Here is an 18849-nt window from a genome sequence, read left to right on the forward strand (position 1 = left end):
AGCTGCAGGAGAGTACACATTCAGTGTAACTGATTGTGTAGTTCCAAACGCAGCGGATCGCAAAGTCGATCGGGCGAGTTACAAGACATTAAAAAGAAAATAAAACAAATAATAATAACTGTAAAATTGTGATTTGGTAACCGGATTTTGGAATTAATAACCTGGCGGGCTTACACTAATACAATATTGAAAAGGTCCTGATTGAACATTACACTATACGCACAAGTACACAAAATATAGCACAGTGGATTAATCTAGTCTTATGAATAAATTTTCTTAAATATTACTAATATATCTCTTGAATTAGTCTTATTTATATTTTATTAGCTTTATTTGTATACATTTCAATTGATTCAGTTACTTTTAAATAATATTAAAGATGATGAATTGTGAGTTTTCGCTCCAATATCGCTCCATGAACGTCAATCACCTATTGGACGATGAATTGGAGTACGAACTTGCGTTACGTGGTGCAGATTTTACTAGTGGTGAATCTAGAGATATGAAAAGAAGAAAATTACGTCAGGCCATGAAAAAGGAACGAGAAACAAATAACTTTGTTTTGGGCGAGATAAACGAGGATGAATGTGAAGAGGAGTTCCATCTGATAGATGAGAAACTTGGTAAAATTAGGTATGCGTTAGAGAATAGGAAAGCTAGGAAGTCAGAGATGACGCAGTTACAAACTCGATTGATTCATTTATTTTTCCGTATAATGCATTTGAAAAAGAAATTTGATACGGAGGGGATAGAAAAAACTGCTAGAATGTTGTTCAACGAATATTTTTCATGGCTGTCTACGGACCCAGAAGCAGCAGCAGAAACAGAAGAGAGAATAGTGAATGAAATTAGTAGAATTAGCGTCCACGAACCTGAGAATGAAAGTACAGTATCTGATGTGGAAGGGGATGTGTCTATTTTAGAAATAGACAATTCGAAGAAAAATTTGAGTTCTACACCGTTAAACCGGAGTACTGCTAAAAGCTCTGATGTTATTTTACAACAACTGTTGAAGCACATTGATGTAGTTATGACATCCAAGCTGAATAAGTTGAGCGATAAAGAAAAAGGTAAAATGCAGATCATAAAAGCAAATAAAAAAATAGGAAAAGACCTGACAGACAAAAAGAAAGAAAATGTCAAGATGAAAATTAATAGCAAGAAGGGAGCGGAGAAGCAGGAAAAGAAAGTAGGAATAAAACTCGGTAAGCGAAAGTCTAGTTCGTCTTCCGAGAGCGGCGAGTCAGCTGTGGATAGTGAGTTAGAGAAGGAGGTTATTAGCTCTAGTGATAGTGATAGCGAAGGTCAACATCAACATAGAGGAAAAAGTATGCATCCGATACGAAATCCTAGACCAGTATCAGACTGGAAACTACGGTATGATGGGAAAGATGAAGGAAGAAATCTTAATAAATTTATAACGGAAGTAGAATTCATGGCGGAAGCGGAAAATTTGAGTAAGCGTTCGCTATTTAGTGAGGCGATTCACTTATTTTCTGGGGATGCCAAATTATGGTACATTGAAGGAAGGAAAAATAAGGAGTTCCGAACTTGGAGGGAGTTGGTAACAGAGTTAAAACTTGAATACCAACCTCCAGATATGGACTTTCACTACGAACAGCAAGCGTCGCAACGACGTCAAATAAGAGCAGAGAAATTTCAAGATTTTTATAACGCTATGAAGGGTATTTTTGATCAGATGGCCGTTCCGCAAAGTGAGGAGAGGAAATTCGACATAGTTTTTCGGAATTTGAGGTCAGACTATAAGAACTCGTTGTTAGTCAAAGGAGTGCGTTCGTTGAAGGTTTGGGGGAGAAAGTTAGACTCAGTGAATTGGTTTCTATATAGGAAAGATTCGGAACACAACATTAGGAACAGCCAAATTCACGAAATATCTGGCAGTGGGTCCAACAGGGTTCCGCGAGATTCGAGCATGAACTGGAGAAATCGCAAGTCAGAAAGAAAAATTGAATGGCGGAATACAAAACAAGAAGGGCCAGTGGGTAAAAAGAAGTTCTGGAATCCAAAGGCAGATGAGAGTAAAGTGAACAAGTCGGAAGAAAAAAATAATGATAGGCATCTAGATTCGCAACAAGGTAGTAGTAAAAGAACGTTAGAAAATCGAATTGAGGCATACAAAATTCCAGGAAAAACGATTTGTTTTAATTGTCGTGGCAATTATCATCATTTCAACATGTGTTTAAAGGAAAGGGAAGTCTTCTGTACAAAGTGTGGTTTCCATGATTTCACAACAGATACGTGTCCTTTTTGCAAAAAAAAACTCCAAAATGTCGTCGTAGGAGGTCGTCGACAAGTATCCGGAAAGCCTCCCACGATGTTCGTTCCAACAGAAGCAGAAGTAGGGGAGTTTATTGTGCGAGTAGATGGATACAATCGACCATTTGCCAAGGTTGACGTGATCGGAATAAAAATGTTGGGGTTGTTGGACTGCGGTGCACAAATGACAGTTTTAGGTATTGGCAGTGATAAGCTAACTCGTGACCTAAAATTGTAGCTGCAGCCCACCAAGATGAAGCTAACAACGGCAGGAGGTACCGCGTTAGAAGTTAAGGGGTTCGTAAATCTTCCAATCGAGTTCAATGAGGAAACCAAGATTGTCACCCTCGCTCAATCGTCGTTTGATACTGGGGATGAATTTCTGGAAGCTTTTTAGCATTGAACCCACAATTAACTCAGAGATAGCAAATTTTGAGGAGGTGAATGATAGTAAAGAAGAGGAAGAATTATTAACGGTAGAGCAAAAGACTGCTTCGGAGAAAGTTAAGGAGGAATTTAAAGTATTTCGAGAAGAAGGAAAGTTAGAGGTAACACCCTTAATTACCCATAAAATCGAGTTCACTGATGGGTATGAAAGCGCTGCACCAATTCGATTAAATCCTTACCCATGGTCACCGGAAGTGCAAAAGAGTGTGGATAAGCAATTAGATAAATGGATAGAAGCCGGTGTGGTAGAGAAATCCAACAGCGATTGGGCTCTTCTGATCGTACCGGTGATGAAAAAAGGTGTTGATGACGATGAGAAGGATTGCATGAAAGTTCGAATATGCTTAGATGCAAGAAAGTTAAACCTAAGAACCCGAAGAGATGCCTACCCACTTCCACACCAAGACCGAATACTGGGGAGACTAGCAATTTCCAAATACTTATCGACTATAGATCTGTCAAAAGCTTTTTGGCTAGTTCCTTTGGATCCTCAATCGCGCAAGTATACGGCATTTCGAGTGTTTGGGAGAGGGCTGTTTCAGTTCACCAGACTACCATTTGGATTAGTCAATAGTCCGGCGACTTTGTCCAGGCTTATGGACCTAGTCCTCGGGTATGGTGAACTGGAACCAAATGTGTTTGTTTACCTTGACGATATCGTCATTGTAAGCAATACGTTTGAGGAGCATCTTCGGAGTCTGAAAGAAGTTGCCAGGCGATTGCGCGCAGCCAATCTGTCAATAAATTTAGACAAATCTATGTTTGGTGTGTCCGAACTGCCGTACTTGGGGTTTATATTATCTAGGGAAGGACGACGACCCAATCCAGATCGCATTGAAGCTATCCTCAATTTTGAACGTCCTTCGTCGGTCAGATCGTTGAGGCGCTTTTTGGGGATGGTTAACTACTATCGGCCCCATTGACAAATCTATTGAAGGGAAAGCCAAAAGTAGTTAGGAGGAACGAGGAAGCTGAACAAGCCTTTGTGATTCTCAAAGAGCGGTTGATAACAGCGCCCATATTAGCATGTCCAAACTTCGAAATGCCCTTTTCGATCCAAACCAACGCAAGCGACACTGCCATTGCTGGGGCGTTAACCCAAGAAGTAGAGGGCAAAGAACATGCAATCGCTTATTTTTCACGCAAGTTAACCATGTCACAAAGAGCATGGAAGGCTGCAGAAAAAGGAGGCGTAGCAGCACTGGAAGCAATTGATAAATTCAGACCGTATGTAGAAGGTACTCGGTTTACTTTAATCACCGATTCGTCAGCTCTGTCATTCATCATGAATTCTAAATGGAAACCATCGTCTAAGTTGAGTCGTTGGAGCATGCTCCTTCAACAACACGATATGGTTGTAAAGCATCGTAAAGGATCCGAAAATGTGGTTGCGGATGCCCTTTCTCGAGCTATAGAAGCGGTAGATTTATCTCGGAATGAGTGGTATTCAAGAATGTACCATAAAGTTCTTGAAAATCCTGAAGATTTTCCCGATTTTAAAATTGAAAATGATAAATTGTATAAATTTGTCGCCTCGTCCACGGATGTAATGGATTATCGCTATGAGTGGAAATTATGCTTACCAGACGACCTGAGAGAGCAAATTCTACAGCAAGAGCATGAACAATGCTAACATCCAGGATACGAGAAGACCATACACAAAATTGAATTTCGCTATTACTGGCCTAAAATGGCCATACAAACAAAACGTCATGTGCAAGCTTGTAGTATATGTAAGCAATGTAAGCCGTCAACCGTATCAACGGTGCCGGAGATGGGAAAACAGAGGCTCAGTAATAAACCGTTTCAAATTTTAGCAGTAGATTTTATTCAAAGTCTTCCACGTAGTAAGCAGGGAAAGTGTCATTTGATGGTCATGATAGACCTTTTCTCGAAATGGACACTCCTGATACCAGTGAGAAGAATAGAGAGTAAAGAAGTCTGCAGAATCGTTGAAGATTACTGGTTGAGGCGTTTTGGAACTCCCGAAATTTTGATTTCGGACAACGCTACTACATTTGTAGGAAAAGAATTTCAGGCACTTCTCAAGCGTCGTGGAATTCAACATTGGCGTAATTCACGCCACCACAGTCAAGCAAACCCTGTGGAGCGAGCAAATAGGACCATCAATGCATGCTTAAGAACCTATATGCAGCAGGACCAGCGACTGTGGGACACAAAAATAGCCGAGGTAGAGGAATTGATGAATACGACTATTCATTCATCCACGGGTTTCTCCCCGTATCGAATCCTCTACGGGCATGAGAAGGTCACAAAAGGTGACGAACACCGACTGGGCAGAGAGGAGAGTGATGTGACGATGAATGAAAGGGATAAAAATCGTCAGAATATCAATAAAAAAATATATCACATTGTTGAACAAAATTAGCGTAAAAGTCACGAGAACAGCGTGAAAGTATACAATTTAAGACATAAAACATTTTCTGCTACTTACCAGATAGGGCAAAAGGTGTACAAACGAAATTTCAAACTTTCAGCAGCCTTAAACAAATACAATGCTAAATACGCACCGTTGTATACACCTTGTGTCATTATAGCCAGACGGGGGACTAGTTCATACGAGATTGCTGACGAAACCGGAAGAAATCTCGGAGTTTTCTCAGCCGCCGACTTGCGGCCCGGTGAGAATCCTAAAACATAAATAAACCGTTAGGATAATTCGCTGATACGCTTGTTTACGCTACAACGGAAATATGTGCGGCATTATGGTCGCGTATATCAATGCTATAAGAGAGCTTTCGTCTACAGGAATCCGACGCCCGATGGGTGTTTCACTCTCGTTGCGTTCCTCTCCCTAACAGTCTGGCGCTCATTCGTCATCAGGTGTGGAACTAAAAGTTCATCTCGTTTGGTTCTTCTCCGAGAGTAAGCACACGTGTGAGCTCTCTTTGTACCGGTTCAGTAACACACTAATAGAAATGAATTCAATATGTATTAGTACCCTCGTATTTAGGTTGAAAGCTTTTCGATTATAGTTAAAAACTTAGAAGGTTTAGTAAAGAAGAAAGGTTCTTTTGTATTGGCGCCATACGAAAGGACGGGGCTTGCACAGAATGCGATAGATAATATAAATGAGCAGGCTGAGTGAGACTATCCACCTTCACTTCACTGGATTGAGTTTATTCCCAATATTATTCCTCGCTTATCAGGGAGGCCGCCTGATAGAATAATACTGGAAATGACCGTATATCAGCCTAACATTAATTGAATAGATACAAAAAAAAATACTTATCTGATAGATTCACCAATAGTTACTGCAAATCATTTTCCTATTTTTTTCACCAATTGAACTGATACTATTCACCTTTCCGTACACACTACGTATAGTCACATCCACTCGTGCTATATACACACATATACAAACAAATTAGAATCACACGTGTTTTGTTAACTATTAGTAGGTACAAAACACTTAACAGAATATTGTAAAGAATAAAATAAAATTGACTTATATGGGTAAAATGGAAAACTGTTATACAAAAATATGCCACCCCTGAAGTGGGTGGTGATTAGTTGGGACTGGAAAGAAATTGAAAATGAAAAGGGTGGGTGGCGGTAGTTAGGGAAGGAGAATTCAAGATACCCGCCATTGGTCAGAAGTATTACGGCGTTCGTGAGCATTAGATGTGAGTGCGATTAAGTCAAAACCTTCAATTTGTTAATCAGTGTCAGTGGCTAAAGTTTGATCTGTTCATCCAGGACCTGATTTCATACGTCAAATTCGCCTCGCTCACGAGTCGACCTAGGTAGTAGAAACTACCTACGTCTAACCGTAAAGGAGTTAGACCAGTTACAACACTCGGGCGGTGTGCCCTAAACGTAAAGGAGGGCCCTTCTCGGTGAAGCCAATACGGTATCGTCCGTGGCCCACCGATTGTGTCAAAGAAGGTAGACGCCGTTAAGCTCAGTCCCGCTACGCCACCCAACCGCCAGTTTGAACGGCAGGCGCCATTCTGTCCTCAGTCCTATAGGACGCCACTCAACCCACATAAAAACGACCAACCTCATCTGGAAGCAACAACGAGCGCTCGTCATCTATAACGCAGCATCATCGTCGGTACGTACCGCAGTGGAAAATAGATCCTAACCCAAATAGTCAATAAACACCAAACACACCAACACACATTTTTCTTTATTTAAAAAAATAAAACACCAAGTTTCCTGTACATTTGTTGTTGTCGTAAATTTATATAATAACACAGCCATAGGAAGACAATAGTTTCGTGCACAATTTTCACTCGCGTAGCCCCTCCAATTACCCAGTAGCAAGCCGACCCGGTGATCACAGTATCCACGGTCTCTTGCTCTGTGAGCTTGTTCGGGAAAGTTCTGTCGCAAAAAGTTTATACCGTAGTGAATAGCTTTTTGGCAATATTGACATGTGGCCATTTGATTGTCATAGGTAACAAGTGATTTGCACGGAATTCTTGTATCCTGACCGAAAGTCGAATAAGAATGTATAGGTCTCTTCAAGCGCATGCGTAACAAACGTACGCCATTTAGAATACCGGGGAAAAAGTACTTCCACTTTTCTTTTTCGATAGAGAGAATGTCTCCGTATTGGGACATAGTTTTGCGAATATAAGAATCGGTGACGCTTGAGGGAAGATCATGCACACGCACTTCTATAGCACTATCTTCCATATATACCGGAATGTTGTACTTGATATTTTCATACTCTACATAGTGCACATTATTATTGTCTTTAGCGAATTGAATTGCATCCAACTCTTTATAGAACTGGATATAAACAACATTATTGGTCTTATTGCATTGAAGTAAATGCACACGTTTAATGTCAAGATGCATTTGCTCCTTAAGCAAACCTTCAAGTTTTCGTATCGAAGATCGAATTTTGCGCTGCCTGAAGTCAACAACAATTGTATTCTTTCGTGTCGGCGGTAGCTTTTGTTCGTTTGATTCACTCATTTCGAGGTCGTTCTATTGTCCACTACACAATACTGTACTTGGATTCTTCCATCCCGAACGTAAGCGGTTTTGTTATATCGACTGACTTGGATGAGATGTGAAAGCGAACTGATGCGAATTGTTATCGGAGACCGGTTTCCCTGGTTTTTGAACGGCGATCACTCTCACTTGTCTTCAGTCATGTGAAACAATCTCAAGAAACTTATCCGGGTCTTCGTAGCCTGGGGGTGTTTCTCGCGGGCTCAAAAAAACAAAACTATACGATGTCCATCGAAGTACCCACGTAATCCGGAAATCCCCACGTAAGATCCAATTCACCAACCACTGCCAATCACCAACTGGAGTCTGAATCTCCGGTGATCAGCATACGACAATGTGATCCAAGTACAACAATGTTATAATCCCCTGAACTATTATAGTCTCAAATACTGTTCAGAAAGGCCCTCGAAATCCCCGAGCTAAGCCAGTGTGACGAACATTTCTGGTTCAAGTGATGTTATTATATATGTGACGTAACTAACAAACATTTGCAGCAACATCTCTTGAGCATGAAAGGATCAATTTCGACTCGTTTGAAAACTACTTTTTGATAATCGCACAATTTTAACGGCCGAGGATAGAATCTGCTACAAATGTTTGAATACGACTATTTAAATTTGTAAGAGAAAGGCATTATCACATTACTAGGTGGACTAAAATGGGTTTTTGCACTATTATCAACTATTTGATCTTTGTGTGTGTAAACTGGTCAAATGGAATCGTCTTAAAATCAAATATCAAACAGGACCTGTCAATGATTACGCATGCTTGTTTCCCGCATAAGTAGTCATTCGTATATGTTGAAGCCCTTGGTTTGATGAATGTAGTTTGTTTTTCACTTCTTAATGGCTGCTTCTTAAAGGAACTCTGCCCATTTCGTATCTCTCCTCGTTCGACGGTACTCTTGGACATTCCCAGCTTTTTGGCCTAATCTCATATAGACGTGCTTTTTTAACGTATGAAGGCTGGCGTGATTTTCTGGATCAAAGTACCAGTTCCAGATTTACGTCCTGATTTTTCGTTCTTCTCTTCACCATACTTCCAAATCGCGTTACGAACTGTTCCGATATTCGTGTCACCACCAAAACAATGAAGAAGAATGGCTTACAAAAATTGGATATTACAGACTATTTGTTTATTCAGTACCCTTTACTTGTTTATTCAGTACCCCCCGCAAATTATCGATCAGAATATCATCACTACGATAAGGAAATGAAGATTTTACTCGATTTGAAATGCTCGAATGTTTGTTTACCGTATTCTGAGCGCTCTGATTGCCCACCTAATGCCCGAGATGTTGGCAACGATAGCACTTGCTGCAGCGCCCTATCTTTGCCACCGGGCTGGTTGAAACAGTAAGGTCAAATTCCACAAAAGGAATGTAATGCCAAGACTTTGCTTTACTATTTTCGCTTCTCCGGGGAAATGCTTCACAAACTAAATTCACCGACACTTAAGATTCGCAGATTGATATGTAGAAATAATACACACTAATCATCAGCTGTTGAAACGTCATCTAAAAACCACAAACGCGCTGTAAAATCGTGCTTGAGCTTTCCCAGAAACCCTATATTTACACCACCTTTTGTCTTTTTTTAAATCTTGATGAATTTGTATAAAAATACAAACCTCGGTTACTACAGTAGATTCAAATATCATTTTATCGTATTTCCACCCATGCTTACAACTGGTAATATTAGTATGTGAAGATAGTTGTTGCAGCAGCAATGAACTGTTTTCCATGCCATTGAGAATATCCAAAATGTAAGTGTAGTTTCGGTCATACATTGAGCATCCAGCAGATTGCAGAAAGCCAGCCCTAGTTTCGAAAGGTATGCTAATAAATAGATAAAAAGAAGAAAACATTCAGAAATTTGAAAGTGTTCGCCAATATAAATATACTTTAACCAATTATGACCAACAGTACGACATTTCTCATTAGTAACCGCGGTTTTCCCAATAAATTTAACCATGTTTTCTACTGCAAATATCTACTTTATCGATGGTAACAATTTCAACTGTAGATTATAGATGTCACAAAGCAATAAGAGTGCTTAAATAATGAGCGGTGGTGGTAAAGCATCGATTCCGAACACGCAAAACGTGTTCGTTCCGAACCAAAAAGCGAACCACCATCGCGAGTATAAATTTGCCGATACCATCGTTCGAGCAAGCATCGCCGAACCAAGAAGCGATGCTGATGGTGAAAGAACCGATGCTTTAGTTTGTGAGCCTATCGTTACTAGTATGTTTTTTTTTTTTTTTATTCAAGAATATAATGTTTAAGGCACACTGCTTAAGCTCTAAGATGCCAAGGGATTTTACTAATTTTAATTTACGACTAACTTAAAACTAGGGTTGTATCATTGAGTAATGTCATATTTGGGTCGCAATGGTTGACTTTGGCAGATCCAGCCTTCAGCTGGTGATCGGCAGTGGCCGGTGAATTGAATATTTCATGAGAGTCTTCCATATGGCGTTGGTGAATGTTCATGTTGGCCGCATTCTTCGGTCCGTGTGGGTCCGCGGGAAACACCCCCAGGTTACGAATACCCGGCGGGTGGCCCGCATGCTGTTGGTAAGTTTCCGTGGGCGATGATGGTGTTGTTACAGAAGAAAATGAAAAAAAAAAAAAATAGCGAAGTAAATATTGCGGAAAACGGAGTAAAAAGGGGATATGTGAATGAAATGACTAAAACGACAGAGATCTAATTAGTTGACATCGAGATGGTGAAGAGACGGGGAGGGGGGAAGCGAAAAGGTTAGTGACAGCACAAAGATCTTGTTAGTTCCGATGAAGATGGTGGACAGATGAGGAATCGGGATAATCGGCGGAAGTTAGTGTCGAACCTGCAGGTGAAGATTATTCTTAGCCACAGTTGAAACAACGTCGATAAATAGGAGGAACTTTCTAAGCCAGATGTAACAGATTACACTTGTATATTAATGTGTTTGAGAAACTCGTATATCAGAAGCATATATGAGCTATCCCGACTCGCCAACACATCCCGAACCGGAACTTCAGGCGGTCTACCTCGGGCCCTGAGGGATTCCAGTAGCTTCGACCTGGCGTCGCGATACTCTACGCACGACCACACGACATGCTCGATGTCCTGATAACCGTCGCCACAGGTGCAGAGCCCGTTCTCCACGATCCCGATACGCCGGAGATGTGCGTTGAATGTATAGTGATTTGACATGAGCCGTGACATAACGCGAATGAAATCACGACTCACGTTCATCCCCTTGAACCACGGTTTCGTTGATACCTTAGGAATAATGGAGTGTAGCCATCGTCCCAGTTCGTCATTCGTCCATGAAGTTTGCCAACTTTCGAGAGTTTTCTGACGAGAAATACTGAAAAATTCATTGAAGCAGATTGGTCTTTCATAAATATCACCTTCTAATGCGCCCACCTTAGCCAATGAGTCTGCCTTTTCATTTCCCGGAATGGAACAATGCGAAGGGACCCAGACTAACGATATTGAATAAGACCGTTCAGATAAAGTTCTCAAGTGTTCCCGTATTTTCCCCAGAAAATAAGGGGGATACTTTCCTGGCTTCATTGCCCGGAGAGCTTCTATTGAGCTTAGACTGTCCGTGACAATGAAGTAATGGTCTTTGGGCGAGGTTTCAATGATCTCGAGGGTGTACTGAATAGCAGCTAATTCTGCGACGTAAACTGAAGCCGGATCACAGAGTTTGTACGAAGCGGTGATGTTTTGATTGAAGATACCGAAGCCTGTGGACTCGTTGATGTTTGATCCGTCAGTGTAAAACACCTTTTCACAGTTGACTGTTCTAAATTTATTATAAAAAATATTTGGGGCCACTTGAGGGCGCACGTGATCCGGAATTCCACGAATTTCTTCTCTCATGGATGTGTCGAAAAACACAGTAGAATCAGAAGTATCCAAGAAATGAGCACGGTTGGAAACAAACGAAGAAGGATTAATATTCTGAGCCATGTAATCAAAATACAAGGACATAAAACGGGTTTGAGAATTGAGCTCAACTAACCTTTCGAAATTTTCAATCACCAGAGGATTCAAAATGTCGCATCGAATGAGTAAACGATATGAGAGATCCCAGAACCGGTTTTTCAATGGGAGAACGCCCGCCAGCACTTCGAGGCTCATCGTATGAGTCGATTGCATGCAACCCAAGGCAATACGCAAACAACGATACTGAATTCTTTCCAGCTTGATGAAATGAGTGTTCGCCGCGGATCGGAAGCAAAAGCATCCGTATTCCATCACGGACAATATCGTTGTTTGGTACAGCCTGATCAGGTCTCCTGGATGGGCACCCCACCACGATCCGGTTATTGTACGAAGAAAGTTGATTCTTTGTTGGCATTTTCGTTTCATATACCTAATGTGACATCCCCATGTGCCTTTGGAGTCGAACCAGACCCCGAGATATTTAAATGTGAAGACCTGAGCTATGTTTTCACCCCCTAGTTGAAGCTGTAGTTGTGCTGGTTCTCGCTTCCTTGAAAATACAACCAGCTCAGTTTTCTCCGTAGAGAACTCGATACCCATTTGAAGAGCCCATGTGGATAAGTTGGCAAGAGTATCTTGTAACGGCCCTTGCAGATCGCCAGCTTTGGGTCCTATAATAGACACAACGCTGTCATCGGCAAGTTGTCTTAGCGTGCAAGATGTGTTGATACATTTATCGATGTCGTTTACGTAAAAATTGTATAAAAGGGGGCTTAAGCATGAGCCCTGAGGAAGACCCATGTAACTGAATCGTATTGTCGACAAATCACCATGCGCGAAGCACATGTGTTTCTCGGACAATAGATTATGTAAAAAGTTGTTCAAAACTGGCGAAAGACCATGCTGATGCAGCTTTTCAGATAGGATGTTTATGGAAACTGAGTCAAAAGCCCCCTTGATGTCTAGGAAAACTGACGCCATTTGTTCCTTACGAGCAAATGCCATTTGAATTTCGGTTGAGAGCAACGCCAAACAATCGTTCGTTCCTTTGCCTCTGCGGAAACCAAATTGTGTATCTGAAAGTAAGCCATTAGTTTCGACCCAATTGTCTAGACGGAAGAGAATCATTTTTTCGAACAATTTCCGGATACAGGAAAGCATTGCAATCGGCCGATACGAATTGTGATCGGTGGCTGATTTTCCTGGTTTTTGAATGGCGATCACTTTCACTTGTCTCCAGTCATGTGGAACAATGTTGCCCTCAAGGAACTTATTGAATAAACTCAACAAGCGCCTTTTGGCGGGGTCAGGCAGATTTTTCAACAAGTTGAATTTTATTCTGTCTAATCCCGGGGCTTTATTGTTACATGACAAGAGTGCAAGTGAGAGTTCTACCATCGAAAACGGTGTTTCGTTTGTGTTTGGTGTCGCGGCGCGGGTGATCTTCTGTTCCGGTACAGAGTCTGGGCATACTTTTTTAGCGAAATCGAATATCCAGCGGTTGGAATATTCCTCGCTTTCATTCGTGGTGTTATGATTGCGCATTCGTCGGGCTGTGTTCCAAAGAGTGCTCATAGATGTTTCTTTCGTTAAGCCGTCTATAAACCGACGCCAGTAACCGCGTTTCTTGGCTCTAATCAAGTTCTTAGTTTTAACGTCTAACGCCGCGTAATTCCGGTAATTATCAGGTGTTCCATTTTTTCTGAATATTTTATACGCGGAGGCTCTCTCCGCGTTTAAATTTGTGCACTCTTTGTCCCACCACGGGTTGGGAGGACGGATGTTAGTTTTCGCGCCGGGTACACGTTTCGTCTGAGCTTGAGTCGCGGTGTCGAGAATCAAGCCAGCCAAAAACGTGTACTCTTCCTCCGGAGGAAGTTGTTGAGTTCTTTCAAGTTTCTCAGATATCGAGGTCGCATAGCTATTCCAATCAATATTTCGTGTGAGGTCGTACGAAACATTGATTGTCTTCGATGGTTTTGAGCCGCTGGTGATTGATATTACGATGGGTAGGTGATCGCTACCGTGGGGATCAGGAATTACCTCCCACGTGCAATCCAACCGTAGCGATGTCGAGCAAAGGGATAAATCCAGCGCACTTGGTCTTGCTGGTGGTGCAGGAATCCGTGTCATTTCTCCCGTATTCAATATTGTCATATTGAAGTTATCGCAGATGTCATGGATCATAGCTGATCTGTTATCATCGTGAAGACAGCCCCATCCCGTACCGTGTGAGTTAAAGTCTCCCAAAACCAACGTCGGTGCGGGAAGGAGCTCAATGATATCACTGAGTCGCCGATGCCCAACCGAGGCTCTTGGGGGAATGTAGATGGAAGCAATACAAAGGTCCTTACCTTTGATTGTAACATGACATGCGACAACTTCAATACCTGGTATCGAGGGGAGGTTAATTCGATAAAAAGAATAGCACTTTTTGATCCCTAAAAGTACTCCTCCGTAGGGATCATCTCGATCCAGGCGAATAATGTTAAAATCGTGGGAGTTTAAGGGTATTTCAGAAGTTAACCAAGTTTCGCACAATGCAAATGCGTCACATTTCAGATTATTTACTAGAAATTTAAATGAATCTATTTTTGGGATAATACTTCTACAATTCCACTGTAAAACAGTGATTAGATCCGTGACCTCGGTGGATGATTTAGCCATCGAAAGATACAATCGCTGAAAGAAGGGGCCAATTTGCAGTCAACTGCTTCAAATATGTTTTTACTGTAGGCATGAAAGCAATTAAAATGCTTCTAAGAGGGTCTGAAATATTGAAAGTTGTAAAAATCCAGTCCACAACATTAGAAAACTTGATAAATCCAGCACCTAGTTGGTTCTCTGGTGGATTTTTAGGGACGCTTGGGGATTTTGTAGTCCCTGGAAGTGGTGGGAATTCCATCTCGGAATTGAGTTTTCCGAGACCAGGAGCTTTTTGCTTCGGTGATTTTTCCCGATTCCCGTTAGCTGTAACTTTTCGAAGCCCTTCGGAAGACACCTTCGAACCCTTACTAGGTAGCTTATGAGAAGATTTATTCATTCTTTTCCTACAGCTATGAGGGACCGCTGAAGATGGACCTTCCAAAGGGTCGTCAGAATCGCTCTCGTCAGTCGACAAGCAGGCATATGGATTCGTTGTCTGTTTAGGAGGGGTGGCACTTTTAAGCATCTCTGCGAAAGAACGCTTGGAGTGCTCCTTTAGGGAACGCTTCATTCGATCACCTCGCAGTTTGTAAGCGGGACAATCAGAGAGGTCATGTGGACCCTCCTTACAGTAGAGACACTTTTCAGCATCCTTACCGCAAGAGCCGTCCGCATGAGCTTCCCCACAGTTAGCACAACGGGGCTTATTGCTGCAATGGGTAGCTGTATGCCCCAGTTGTTTGCAATTGGTACAATTCATTATCCGGGGTACAAATAAACGAACAGGCAAACGAACCCGGTCCAAGAGGATGTAGTTGGGCAAAGCAGTGCCGGCGAAGGTCACACGATAAGAGTCTGATTGGGGATAAGACTTTGTTCCATCCCCGGCGATCGATACTGAATGCAATCGCTTGCAATCCAGTATCTTGACATTCTTAAGTGAGGGGTCTTTAAAACAACCCGCCCCGTACTTAAGAATATCCTCGCAAGTCAAACTCGAATCGGTGACCACACCGTCGATTTCTACTTCGCGAGCGGGCACGTAGACGCGGTACTCCTGCGTAAAGGGATCCTTTTGAACAAGCTCATTAGCCTGTTTAGAGCTGGTAAACAGGACCCTGAGCTTGTCTGGCCGTATTCTATCAATACTTTTTATAGTATTATATCGCGAAAACAGGTCTTGCGATATTTTTAAAAGATTCAAATTTTTTTCTCTTGATTTGGTCCGGAAATAGACCGCGTAAGGCCCGGCCGGTAGTGCGAGCCCATCAGGATAGCTCTTTATGCGGGACATTTTACAGACAAGGGAAGTCTCCATTTGAACATCGGGAGCGGGGGGGCCAGGACTTAAATTAGACATGTCGCGGAACTACTTCCGCGCAGAAACAAGTAATTCGGGGGGAAATAGAATGGTCAAAAACGAATAATCGATGTAACGGTACTTAACTTAAGATCCAACGGGGGACACCAAGCTGGTCTTCGTCGGTCGGCGTATCGCCGCTTTGATGATGTGCAAAAAACCTCCGAGAGGAAAAAGCACACTTATTTATAATCCTCACTCAATGGCCGCTTGTTTATAATCCGCACACTTGGCCTTGATCGGCGAAACAATAACCGGCTAACGGTACCGTTTCGATCCACCGCTCACAATAAGGCACTGTTCTATTATATAATGCGAAAAAAAACCTCTCAGAGGAAAAAGCACTATTGTCTATCACACAATATCGTTTCGATCGTCCGACCACTTTATCACACACACACAACTGGTTTTCAATGCTTTCGCAGTAAATCCAAATCACGTCCGTTCGCTCGGAAGGTTGAAACGGCAATGTGTACTAGTATGTTCATGAGCATCCGATTCGAGTACTATAGGCTGTTGATTCGGATGAACCGAACTTTGTCAGCTGCGTCTGGACGTTTCAGTTTTTGGGTAGCTTAGCAGAGTATGGTAATTTTGTACATTTCCAGCGAGCGTAGGGTGGCTCAATATGATAAATTGAAAATGTTTTAACATTTGCAAATTCGATATTGAATAAATTGGTGAGTCAATAGCAATTAAAATTGAGTAATTTTGGGCATGTTCAACGAGCGTAGGTGCCGACAAAAATTTAATCTTAGACTAATTCGATGCTCTGTTGATTCTAGAAACAATAACAGTTCGAATTGGATAATTTTTTACATTTTTATCGAACGTAGGGTGGGGCAATATGAAAATTTGTGTATATTTTGACTTTTGCTGATTTCATGTTCCATTTAATAGTGAATCAAGAGCAATAAAAATTTGATAATTTTGGACATTTTCGATTTTGATAATTTTGGACATATTTTTGGAAAATTTTAAAATTTCTGACTAATGCCTATTAATTGGTGAATCAATAGCAGTTCCAATAGGATTTCCAATTTACAGTACAGCGTAGTGTGGTCCTATTTGAAAAATGTTAATATTTGAATTTGCAGATCCGATGCTTTATTGATCGGTTTCAGTGGGCGTAGAGTGGCTTAATATAAAAATATGGGAATATTTTACCTTTTGCTAATTCAATGTTTAATTGATGGCAATTGGAATATTAGAATCGTCGAAGTGCCTGTGATTTTGACTGCAATTTTTAACGCGCTATTGCTTTGCTCATCAACTGAAATAGAATTTATCGAATAGAGCTCAATTGACCATCGCCATATTGCTCCGCCGAACAGCAAGCAAACTTTACCATAAACCGAATGAACAGCTTTTGCATATTTTTGCTAGGAAAATATTTCTAAACAAAAATGTACAAAGCATTGGTGTTCGGTTTCCGCTTTACCACTGGCATGGAATTGTAAATTTAAAAATTACAATTTCTATATTAAGCCATCCAGCGCTCGCTGAGAATATCCAAAATTACCAAACGTCGCTCGCTCATTAAAAACGTCCAAAATCATCCAATTTTGCCTGCTACTGATTCTCTCATCAATTGAACATTAAAATAGCAAAAATCAAAATATTTTAAAAATTTTATGTTAAACCCCCCTACGATCGCTGAAAATGTTCAACATCATCTTATTTGAACAGCTATTGATTCATCAATCAATAGAGTATCGAATTGACATTAGTCAAAAACTTTACAATTTTACAGGTAGAACCACCCTATGGTCCCTGAAAATGTCAAAAATTAGCAATTTGTAATTGTTATTAATTCACTATTAAATGAAACATTTTATCAGAAAAAGTCAAAATATTTATAAGTTTTCATATTGCGCCATAATACACTCACCGAAAATGCCCAAAATTATTCAATTCGAACTGCTATTGATCCAACAATCAACAAACCATAAAATTGGTATTAGTCAAAACTTTCACAATTTTTCAAATAGGAAAACCCTACGGTAGCAGATAATTTCCAAAATTTTTTTCTATTTAATGAATCATCGAATTAGTAAAAAAATCCAAATTTTCTAATTGCGCCACTCTACGCTCTCTGAAAATGTCTAAAATTATCCAAGTTGAACTGCTATTGATTCAACAATCAATAGAACATCAAATTTTTATACGCTCGTTGAAAATACCTGAAATTACTCAATTTTCTTTGTTATTGACTCACCAGTTTATTAAACATCGGATTTGCAAGAGTAAAAAAATCCCTTTTCATATTGAGCCACGTTTGCTGAAATGTTCCAAATTATTCAATTCTTATTTTTATTGATTCTATAACCAAAAACCATAAAATTTGCAAAAGATCCGAAACTTACTATTTTCCATATCGAGCCAACCTACGCACACTGATAATGTCCAAAATAATACCATTTGAATTACTATTGATCGATTTATCAATCGAACAAAAAAATTCTGTTGTGCTGAACACGTGTGCATTGATAATTTCGAAACCAGGATGCGAGAACTGAAATCAACAAACCATCGTATCGAACGAAGTACCTTTCACCTGAAACCTTTACTTGTTTTGTTCACAGATAAGAACTTTTGGTTACGGTATTGCCTCGCGATAAGTGAAAAAATTTCAATTTCATGATATAAGAATTGCTAGAAAAACCAACGGAACCTCGGAGACCCATAGTATTATATATCATTCTACTCAGTTCGACAAGATCGGAAAATATCTGTGTGTGTATGTGTGAGTGTGCACTTTTCGAAGATATTTTTACCGTTCAATTTTCTCAGAGAAGACTGAACCGATTTAAACAATCTTAGACTCGTTTAAAAGCTACTGTTAGGCCATTGATCATGTTCAAAGATCAAATGGCTGTGGCTTCTGGTTCCGGAGATATAATGGTATAAGTGGTGTAACCGACAAAACGCGTTGTTTTATACCGGGCAACTTTCTCGGAAATGGCTGAACCTAATTTAACCAGCTTATGCCCGTTTGAAAGCTATTATTGAGTCAATGACCAAATTCGAAGATCCAATGGCTGTGACTTAAAATTCCAAAGATATGATGGTATAAGTGACGTAACCGAAAAAACGCGTTATTTTTTTTACCCCGCAAGTGATGCGCGGAGATGGCTGAACCGTTTTTTCCACGCTAAGGCCCGTTTGAAGCTCTTGTTAGGCCAT

The 18849-nt window shown here is 40.8% G+C and overlaps 1 protein-coding gene across 2 annotated transcripts in view; it reads right to left on the reverse strand.

Annotated features, from left to right (window-relative positions):
* The window catches only part of LOC131436446 (beta-alanine transporter), a 313533-nt gene that overhangs the window by 198712 nt on the left and 95972 nt on the right, over positions 1 to 18849 (reverse strand). For both annotated transcript variants that reach the window (XM_058605167.1, XM_058605168.1), the window contains exon 3: positions 9343 to 9550. In XM_058605167.1, the coding sequence (XP_058461150.1) occupies positions 9343 to 9550 (208 nt within the window). The remainder of the gene's footprint in view (positions 1 to 9342; positions 9551 to 18849) is intronic.

This window comes from Malaya genurostris, chromosome 3 (genome assembly GCF_030247185.1).
Source record: "Malaya genurostris strain Urasoe2022 chromosome 3, Malgen_1.1, whole genome shotgun sequence".
Taxonomy (NCBI): Eukaryota; Metazoa; Arthropoda; class Insecta; order Diptera; family Culicidae; genus Malaya; species Malaya genurostris.